At 50.6% G+C, this 11,006-nt stretch overlaps 1 protein-coding gene across 1 annotated transcript in view; it reads right to left on the reverse strand.

The window, feature by feature from the left end:
- GRM7 (glutamate metabotropic receptor 7) overlaps positions 1-9,202 on the reverse strand; it is a 714,388-nt gene extending 705,186 nt beyond the window's left edge. The window contains exon 1 of the mRNA XM_084829832.1: positions 8,699-9,202. Within this exon, the coding sequence (XP_084685958.1) occupies positions 8,699-9,202 (504 nt within the window). The remainder of the gene's footprint in view (positions 1-8,698) is intronic.
- Positions 9,203-11,006: the final 1,804 nt, after the last annotated feature.

Below are 11,006 nucleotides of genomic sequence, written 5' to 3' on the forward strand. Positions count from 1 at the left end.
CTCATCCTCAGTTGTCCTGTAGGCTTGACAGAACATTCATCTTTGCAGATGGTGAGTCACAAGTTTATATAATTCCCATATCCCTCATTCTCATATATATGTATGTATGTATGTATGTATGTAAATAGACACACACACAACTATCCAGACATTGTTCTTCCAAAAAGCCCATCTAATAATGATCCAGTTCAGATGTAATGAGAGAATATGGTTTCCTGCTACTACAATGAGATGTGGTGAGCCTTGGGCCTGCATTCTCTCCCCACCCCCTTCCCTCTTCTTGCACTGCCACAAGAGGAGAACAGAAACATCCACTTCTGCTTTTTAAACTAGCCACAGTTTCCTGTTATGTCTGAACTTCGGCAACTGTGGTTAAACTCTAGATAGTGAGAACAAACCAGGATCCCTAAACCATGGTTCAGGATCCTGGTTTGCTCTCACTAACTAGAATTTACACAGACCACATTTCCCTGAGTTTTGATGTTAATAGGGAACTGAGATTTGCTTAAAGGGTTCCCACTACATGTGATCTGGACCAATGGCTGCATGAGGCAGCAATCCATCCTACTGCCAATGATGCACCTCTCATAGATATATGCATAAGAACTGAGTTCCATCTCTTTGTCACACTGTAGTGTGGGCGACGACAACAACAACAACAACGATGAAAAAGCAGGTAGAGAGAGATCAATTTCAGTTTTCAGTGGATCTTGAATCACAGTAGATAACTGCAATCTACACAGTTTAGGTGGACAGATCCTGCCTCCTCCTCCATATTTTGCTGTACAGCATAATAATAGGTGGTTGTTGTTGTTGTTGTTTAAAAAAGATTATTCCATTGATCATCTACACATATATTTTATTCTGTATTATTCAGTTTTTTTTCATCAGTACCAGAAAATGTGTGGCTGGAAGGCAGGCTGGTTGCATTTCTGCATACAAATCAAGGAGAATACCACTACTGCATAAAAATAAAAATAAATTGAGTATTTTTTAAAAAAGCCATATGTATATTTGCATCCTTCTAAGCTGATCTATTCCTGTTGGCAGGTTTAGGCTAGTGGTTGGTTTCCATTACCCTTCTAAACCATTGGGACTGATGGTGCATGAAGGGTAAACTCTTAATTCCTTCATGTCTCCATCTTCAGCTGTTGAGGAATCCTGGACTCAGATTCACCCACATTGCCTGATTTAGCATCCTAAATCAAATTCTGCAAGCTAGTTGAGTGTGCCTTGAGATTTAAAAACTGAGAAATGTTGCCAGCTTGTGCGAACTAACTCTTGTACACAGGCACTATGATGTAGTTCACACATAATGCTAACCCATGGTTTATTTAACCCATGGGTTGTTGAATTCTGGATTGTTGTGTTGTGTTGTGTGAACCCAGCCACACTAACAAAGCATGGTTTGTTAACCACAAAAAAACCCAGAAAGAGAACCCATGGTTTGTTGTTGAGTTGTGAACTCTGGGATGTTTAAACCATGGGTTGTCATTGCATGTGAATCCAGAACCATGGGTTGTACATTGGTTGTCTTGTCAGGCTACAGAGCTGGAAGGCAAGAGTGGTAAAAAAAAGAAAAGCCAAGTCACTTTACATGCCAGTACTACAGTGCCATAAAGGCATTTGGGACACAAGGAGGGAGTTAGTGAAGGAGGAGGGAAACAAACAACCTTGATTGAGAAAACAAGCCACAGTTTGTTCAACTACCTGCCAGACAAAGCCTGGCTAGGGCAACAAAGCATGGGTTAACCATATATTAAATAAACCATGGGCTAGCATTATGTGTGAACCAAGGCTATGTGGCACTACTTCATGAGATGCAACTCACTCAACCACTGCCATAGTCATGTCCACCATATAGAAAATTATGCACACAGCATCAATAGGGAATCATGTACATATTGTGCATATCTCCAAAACATTCTTAAATGCTCCTGATCACTTCAGGCTCTTTTACTTCTCTAACTCTGACAGTATCCAGATGGAGGATTTTTTGTGGGGAGGGGGGTAAATGAAAGGGTTTTTTCTTCTTTTTTAAATTTTTTTTTTTCCTAAAGGAAAATATATGTCATGGGCCTCACAGACATTTCTCCCCAAAGATGCAACTTTAACTACAGATAGGTAGAATGTGAAAACACAAATACGCTTCCTTCTGTTACATCACAACAAACATTCCTAATGAGAAAGTCATTTTAATTAATCCCAGCCCTTCAAGCCATTGTCTCTACACTTACATCAGAAGGGTATTCTAAACCTCCATGTAAATAATAGCCTTTCATCCAAAGTGGCAATACATTCTGCAGCATCAATTCCCCTACATCATCTGGAGTGTGATACAGGCCCCCTCTTGCCTATACCGATACATCAAATACATCACATGTATGACACACAGTAGTGTGATAGCGGATTACCTACGCATATGTAGCTTAATCCAGTGTGCATGGTTTTCCCTAAATCAGTCTTTTGGGAAATAGGTAGGAAGAAATATTTTGGAGGATTGGGACCTGAACAGATCTGGGCAAGGCAGGGAGAGGGAGGAGGGATAGAGGGAAAGAGATAAGCTGCTTGATTCTGAAGTATAGCCTAGCTATGCCTATTGCAAGGGGAAATCATCTGGAAAAGAATTTTTCTAGCAGTCTCCTTCTTTGATCATCATCAGCATCACTCCAAAGCCGTGCAAGTTAGGTCAGTGTTACTATACCCATACTGCAGATGGAGAGAGAACAGCTTTTCTAAGGACACCTAGTCAGTTAATAAACTGGCTTCATACACTTAGGGCACAATCCTATGACTTCTGCCCCTGATACTCGTAAGCTTCCAGGCTTAGAGACTTATGAGCATCCAGTGCAGAGTGGGAACAGTGGTGGAGGCAATCATCACCTCTGCTGTTCCTCCTGTTCTGCATTTTAGCTATACAGGCTTCCCCCACTGCCTGCTGCCGTCCAGCTGGGGTGCATTGGAGGGGGAAGGAAGGAGGCTGGATATCTTGTATCCTGGCCTCTCCAGGCCCCTTCCCTCCCCACCCACCAGAACACCCCCTCTACCCCTCTTCTGAAGTCACTTTTCTGACCTTGGAAAGGCAGTCAGCGTGGTTCTCTCTGTGCTGGCTGTAATGGAGAGGGGATGGCGAGCATAGATTACCTGCTCTGATGTCAGAGCACTGTCTCTGATCTTGGATCTGGGAATCTAAATTATCCTATGGCCCCCCAAACACTGTCTAAGGCCTATAGGATTGCTCTCCCCATCACCTCCCGTCAACATTTCAAGTAAAAATTCCAAAGTGTAATGAAACCTATGGAGACTAGGGATGGATGCCCCCCAGTCCAGGTCTTCCAGGTGTCTGCTGAGCCACTTCCTCTGCTCACACACCCCTGGACCCTCTTGCGAGCCTCCCGCCAAGCTTCCTGAGCCGTCCACACCTACCCTGAGCTGTCCACGAGTGCCCGTCATTCCCACAGTCGCCATTTTGTGAAGAAAAAAAAAGTGACTTGGGAACTTCCATAGATTTAATATTGCACACATGGTAGCTGTAAAGGCTCCGTCTGTGCAACATTACAGGCATAAATAGCCTGTAAATGGCTTCCCCAAGTGGGGGAAGTGGCTCAGCGGGCATGGCCCACAGGCAAGAGTGGGGGGAATCCATTGGACTCCAGGACCCAGCTGGGTGCCACGCCATCCCTAATGGTGACATAGGAGGCAACAAGGGAAAGGGCCTTCTCAGTGGTAGCCTCCCCAATTATGGAATGTTCTCCCCAGTGAAGCCCATCTGGCACCAACATTAATATCTTTTTGGCACCAACATGGTTATCTTTTTGGGACCAAGTTAAGACCTTCCTCTGCTCTCAGGCATTTGGCACAACATGATAAGGTTTTAATCATGTCCTGGATTTTCTTATTGTTGATTGTTCAAAATTGCTTAGATGTGTGTGTGTGTGCATACTGCATACATGCTGCCTATTTATATGAAATCGTTTTTTATCAATTTTTAGTCTTTGTAAACTTCTCAGAGAACTTCGGCTATTGGTCAAATTAGAAATTTAATAAAAGAAATGATATTGAGCTCCAGTTAAAAATGGCATTAAGAACCTTTACCATCTTTTCTCCCACCTCAACATGTCCCAGATCCAACAGAACACTCACGACTGTAATGATGGTGCTACATTTCTTCTCTTGCCTCCTGTCAACTTGCATGTCATGTAAAGACAATGACGGAGATGTGGTGTGGATGGGGAGTGCTGACTGAGACTCAAGAACAGAGGGTGGGAAGAGTAATGACAGAACATCAGCCTCAAATGGAAGTCATGCAAGCACACCTGCTCTGTAAAATATTCATCGTCGGTCCACACAAACCAGGCAGCAGTTTCGGGGTGGGGGGTGGCAGAGTGATAACATGAGGTGATGATCGTCTGGGATTCAAATAGAACAGAGCCCATTCAGCATGTGTGTGTGTTTCTTTATTGGACTGAAGAGGGTTTATTAAATATGTCACAATATGTACGATCAAGAATGCTGGAGCCATAGCAGAAATCGTTTCATTATTACATGGATGGAAGAGAAGACTGCAGAAGGGACTGCTGTGGGAATTAGCTTTCTCTGTACAAGTAGCTTGTGATTGCTTTGAGCTTGTGAAAGAGTCTAAAGCAAATGCTGTTGAACTAGTAGGACTCCCTCACCTATTGAATAGTGTCCTCCAACTCCAACCCAAACTGAAATAGCACAGGAGATTTGGCACATGAATCACTATCATCATTCAAAAATGAAATCTAGAATAAAAAACGCACGATCAGTCTCTGCTCCCCCCCCCCCGTCATTTAAACTCATAATCCCATTTGTGTGAGTTAAAATCCCTGACACTGTGGGACCGTTTGTCTTTGTGGGGGCTCTAGGCATTTGTGTGTGTGTGTGAATCCAGGATGAACAAACTACCTTTCCATTAGATTTGAGTGAATTTGCACTGGGAATGTTTGTTCTCTTTGGATTTGAGGGAACAACAACGCATCATTAGAAATGCATAATTGGAGGAGATTTCTTCCCAGTTCTCTTAAGGAGGAAGTCTAAACTCTGCTGCATCTTTCAGGAAAGTGAGCTTGAGAGGAACATGGAGAGGCAGCCACAGGCAGCCAGAAATCCTTGCATGCAGTGATGCTCTTTAATGTTGGCAACTGGCTGGAAATTGGCATCCTGCTATAAGGCTTGCAATAGTGTCAACTGTGGGCCTGCCTGACAAGAGAGGCAGAGCAGGAAGGTTTTGATGCCAGAATGAAGAAGGTAGTAAACCACCTGGTCTACTGAGGATGTGAATTGGGGCACTGGATATAAACTCTGGGGATAGCGGATGTCGGCAAAGCATTAAGGAAAACTTCCTAACTCGAATCGCACATCAGGAAATTGCACTTCTGACTCATTATTGGAAAGCACTATAGATCTTTCTTCTCTTATCAGAGGTATTTTTTTAAAGTTGGAGAAGAATCTTTGCAGGCCTGTTGAGGGGCAAATAGAAGATCCTCGGTTTTGCTTAATAAAAACATCTCCACTTCTGGATCCCTTCCTCCCTAATATCTGCTTTGGACAAGATCTTCTGGATGGCAGACTAGGAAGGAATATAATTCAGAAAATCCACTTTCTGTAGAAGGATCAGATGGAAAAAGAGAGTGGACTGAAAATAGGGGGCGGGGGAGAGAGCGAGAGAGAGAGATCGAGATCCCAGCCTCCTGCAAATGAGTGGAACTGCTGCTGCGGCGGCTGGTTTTGTCCCCCCAACTCCGCCACCCCTTCTGTGATCCCTGGTCAGCAGCAGAAGCACAGCCGCCGCCCTTGCGCTCCCCAGGCACCTCGCACTTTGCAGCTGCGAAGCCCCACGCTTCACGCGCCAGCCGGCGCTTTCCGGAGGGACGCCAGAAGCCCCGCGGAGGCCAGCTCGCCCTGCCGTCTCCCTCGACCCTCCTCTTGGCTTTGGGGGCGGAGGGGAGAAAGAGGCGAGGCGAGGGGAGGCCCCTCCAGAGGCCGCCCGAGGCAGAGGCCGCCTCTCCTTCCCCCGGGGCCGAGGAACCCTGGAGCGAGGATGCGGGACTGGTGCGCCACCTTCTGCCCCCCCCCCCCCCGGGAGAGCCTGGCGCTCGCAGTCCGGACCCGCCTCGGGAAGGGAGGCGAGGGGGGCTAGCGCCCCGAGGGCCCCCGCTTGCGAGCCAGGCGCGTGAAGTCCTGGCGAGCAGGGCGAGGGCAGAGCCCAGCTGGGCAGCGCAGGCGACACGGGGAGGCGTCTCCCCGCCCGCCCTCGCCGTGCCCGGCCCGGCCCCCCTCCTCCGCGCCCCGGGCAGCGGCCCCGAAGTCTCCCGCCCCGGTTCCCGTCTCTCCCGCTCTCTGCTTTCCGCGCACCGGCTCCTCCTCCAGCCCCCTCGCTCGGAGAGCCGCAATTTGCAAATTAGACGGCAAATTACAGTGTTTTGCCGGGGCTGCCCCCTCCCACAGCGCCGGCGAGCTCTTCTCTCCGTGCCCGCTTCTTTCCACTCTCATGACTGACTCAAATGTGAGGGTGTTTGAGTGCTTCCGATGCCCTACCCCCTTGGAATCTGAAGATACCTCCCTCTCCCTCTCTCGCTCCCGCTCTCGCTCTCGCACACCCAGAGAGAGCTTCCACTGTGGAAAACTTCTCCTTCTGCACTGTAGAAACTTAAAAGCCTTTGCTTTGGGTCAGTTCAATCGCCGCTCTTTTCCTCTCTCTTGGATGTAAAGGCCATTGATTTCTAGGGAGTCAGGATGGTACCCATTTCCCGTTGAAGTTTTTTTTTCCCACGGGGAAGAGGTTTTTACAGTGGAGGCTGGTGGCTCCGATTTCGGTGGGGCCGTGATTCCATTCTGGGTTTCAATCAGACACGGACATAAGTCTAAATGAGTTATCCAAGGCGCTAAGCCTATAGGGTTCAGCACCTCGGATAGCCCCGTTAGAGTTCTGGCTAGTTCTGACTGAAACCCAGAATGGATGTACAGCCCCACCGAAATCGGAGCCTCCACTAGGTTCTTGTTGTGAGCGAGGGCGCCTTTCTCTCCAGATACTGAAGCACAACATGCTCTCAAAGGAAAACGTGCTTTTAGGACTCCTTCGACGCCAACTACAGGATTGGGAAGCACCGCAGCCACACTTTATATCCCCCGCAGGGGAAATGTGATTTGGGGAAGGGCGAATCGCAGACGGAGGAAAGCGAAATAAAACACAAACACACGTGGCAGCAAAGCTTCAGCAACTCTCTCTCTCTCTCTCTCTCTCTCGCGCACACACACACACACACTCACGAGCGCACACACGAGCTCCCGTACCAAGCTGTTAAACCGGCTTTCTCCGCCCATCTCTCACCACTCGGAGGAGGCGTTAAAGGCTCCAGCAGTACCGGTAGAAGGGCCGGAATATCTCCCTGACCTCGCATTCCTGCGCACGCTGCCTGATTCTGAAACTGACCGGGCTGACACCGAGAAACTGACAAGGTGCCCAGGCTGATGGCTGGGAATTGCTTAGTTACGAGGTTGGGTTTCCATTAAAAAGATATATTGGTGCTAATACAGTTTCCCTCCCCAAAAGAAACAATCTAATCTATCTACCTGTCTCTGTCTATCCATCCATCCATCCATCTAAATGATTCAGTTCTAATCAACTCTGGTTTCTGCGCTACACACCTGGATGGATAGGCAGTGCTTTTTTCCAGAGGGAAAGGGACCCAAACGCACCCAAGGCAACACATTATCTCCTGAAATGCGAACCCCCCGGCCCCATTTACAGGCATGAAGGTTTAAACGCGAAGAGAAAACGCTGGAAACAACAAGGGCGACCGAGTTGTTCACAGATTTGAGTCCCCGCCGCACGGTCCCCCCGCTCCTTTCCCGCTCGGGTTGACGCACTCCAGCTCCAAAGCAACTAATCAAAAGCTGATAAGAGAGGGCCGGCTGTTTCCTGGAAATGCGGTCGGGAATCAGCGCGCCCTCCAACACCTCGCACGCTCCACGGTGGAAGCCACAGCCCGGCAGTGCCCGCAGTGCCTGCGTTGGGAGAACCATATCTCGCTCCAATGCAAACCCATTGAAATCGTCGCCTGCTCGCTCTCCTCTCCCACTACCCACTGGTTTGTCTTGATGCACAGAGTGCTTTTCGAAAATGGGATTATAAATCCAGAAAGTGCCAGGCTGGGGCAGGGGCAGTGAGAAATCCTGTGTGTGTGTGTGTGTGTGTGTGTGTAGGGAGGGAGCGTGAAGTGGAAGGAAAACTGGGAAACAGCGGGTGTTGGGGAAGAGATGGAGAGGATGCGCCAAACTACTTGAAAACGAGCGTGCAAGCTGGAGTTGGGGGGTGGGTCGGTGGGCAGGGAGTGAAGGGAGATCGCAGCCCGGGCCTGTGTCTTCCCCTCAGGAGAGGAGAAAAGCGATCCTTCGAGTCGCGAGGGGAACACAGAGCATCTCTCAGTCCCGCTCTACACGGACGACTCCTGCCGCGTTACCTGGACCACGCGCAGCCCGCGCTCGCCTCGGGGGCTCTTCCGGCCCAGGGCGCGCCCGCGTGCGTCTCCCCCCTGCTCTGCCGCCACGCATGTGCTTCCCTCTCTAGGACTGCCAGCGCCTGCCTGCCAGGCAACTGGCAGGCCCCGTCTGGCGGGCGCCGTTCCGCCGACAACCTGCTGCTGCCGCCGCCGCCGGCGAAGCGCGTCCCTACCTGGAAGAGCCTGAGGATGTTGGCCACCATGATGGAGACGGAGCTGCCCGAGGCGCCGACGACCCCCAGCACCTTCTCGGGCTTGACGAAGACGGGCGGCTCGCCGCTGGTGCAGCGCACGTCGGAGGTGTCCTTCTGGATGAGCGCCTGCACGAAGGTGAGCGACTGCTCGAGCGCGTAGGTGTCCCGCGAGCAGGTGTCCAGGATGCGCGCGCCCAGGGTGACGTTGGGCAGGAGCTCGGCGTCGCCGTTGATCTGGTCCAGGGCGAAGAGCATGGCCTCCAGCCGGTGGATGCCGTCCTCCTGCTGGATGTCCCCGCAGGGCGCGCCGCCGGCCCCCCGGGCGTGCACGGGGAAGAGCCCCCCCAGGGTGATGTCCCCCTCCAGGCGGATGGAGTGCGGCGCGTACGTCTCCTGGCCCCGCGCCGCCCACAGCGCCAGCGCCAGCAGGCAGCCGGCGGGCAACTTCAGCCGAGGCAGCGGCAGCGCCGGCCGGGCGACCATCGTGGGCAGCGCCGGAGCGAGCGCCCGCCAGGCGGTCCGCGGCGTCCCTGCCGCGAGGACTCCCCGAGGGGCGGGCGGGCGGGCGCGAGGGCAGGTCCGGCGCGGTCGGCGCGGCTCAGCACTGGGCGAAGGGGCGGCCGCGCTGCCGCTTTAAGGGCTCGGTCGGCTCCTCTCCGCCTCCCGCGCGCGCTCCCTGCCCACCTCCTTCTCCGCCTCCCCCAGCCTCGCCTGCCTGGCTGCTCGCCCTGCGCGTCATTACGCAGAGATGCGGGCCGAGGCAACCGCCGCCCCGCCGCCAGGCGAGCCGAAGCGAGGCGAGGAGCGCGCTCGGGAGGCGGCGGCGGCGGGGGGGGGGGGGCAACGTCGGAATGGATCGCGACCATTGGCGCGGATGGACGGCGGCTTAGCCGGAGACGGACGCGCACGCAGCAGCGCCTCCCTCCCTGGTCTTTCGCGATTTCCCATCAGCGTATTCTCTGCTCCGGGAAGTCAAGCCTCGAGACCCACCTGTTATCCCCTGCTGAATGGATCCTGGCCCCCGAGTCCTGGGTACTGTAACACCCCCACCCCACCCCGCTCGACCCCAAATTGTAAGCTCTTCGGCCTGGATTGCGGCCAACCAGTCTGTAGTCTGAAATGTAAAGCTAAGACTACAGGAGGGGAGTGATGTCTTTGCATATTAACGGGAAACCTTTTAATTATGTCCGATATGTTTATTTCGACTTCTTTGATGAATTCAAATGAGATTTTAAGTGTTGAGTGGCGGAGTGGAGCTACCCGAGATTCTAGGGTACACTTCTTGATTTATCTCTGCTGATAACAGAGAGGTTATTTTGATCCCAGTGAGCAACGTCTGACGAAAACAAACGTTGCACTCCGCCAATATAAAACCGCACCCTCATTAATGGCAGTAGTAATGTTCCATCCAGCATTGTGGCAGGAGGTAACTGGACAATGATGTAGAAGTGGAAATGCATCATGTCTGAATTCCCCCTTGAAAGTATCTTCATCTGAGAAGACCTCAGGACTGTTGTTGCTGTTGTTTCAATTAAAGAGGGTTTTTTAAGGGTAAGATGGTAGGGCCAGATGTGATGTTTCAGCAAACCTCATTCATTCTGCAAAACATGTGGCTTCCTTAAGAACTAGATCTCATATTTTGCTACTGAACCTTCATTTTTTAAATTCACACATAAACACACACATATATTGTGCATAAGGGTGCATCATATGAGATGAACAAGTGTACAAAGTTAAGAGACATCAAATATAAAAACCTGGCTTTATTATGAAGTGAATATTCTAAAAAATCTGCACCATGGCATGCCATCAGTTATTAAGAGAGAAGCAATTTGTCTGCAATTCTACAACGAATCCTTTGTTGATTTAACTCGAGCCCCTATATTTTCTCTCAACTGATGTTGGAAAGCAATTTGGTGCCCTCAGGCACCAATCAACCCCCTGCCACCTTTCTTGGTTCCCCCGAAGGTGCCCAACCCCTGTCACTTGAAAAGAAAAGAAGTTAACATATTTTCTTACCAGCATCTGGGATCACTGTGAAATAGGTTTCTGTCGGTGCTGAAAAATTTAGGTCCAAAGGAGTCATTTAGTGTGTTGAAGCTCAATCCCCACCTCTGTCTTTTATTCAGGCTTTTAGGTAGGTTACTTGTCCTTTTCAACACCTCGCATGGCATCCATTTTGTAGTGGTGCCCATGAGATTTTCTCAAATTGCCGAATGTGCTCATGACTGAAACAAACTGCTTACCCCTGTTGAGAGAGCCTAAGCCTGAAGGGCCGGGGGGGGGG

This window comes from Heloderma suspectum, chromosome 2 (assembly GCF_057233095.1).
Source record: "Heloderma suspectum isolate Gila_16-S chromosome 2, 16-S_ref, whole genome shotgun sequence".
Lineage (NCBI taxonomy): Eukaryota > Metazoa > Chordata > Lepidosauria > Squamata > Helodermatidae > Heloderma > Heloderma suspectum.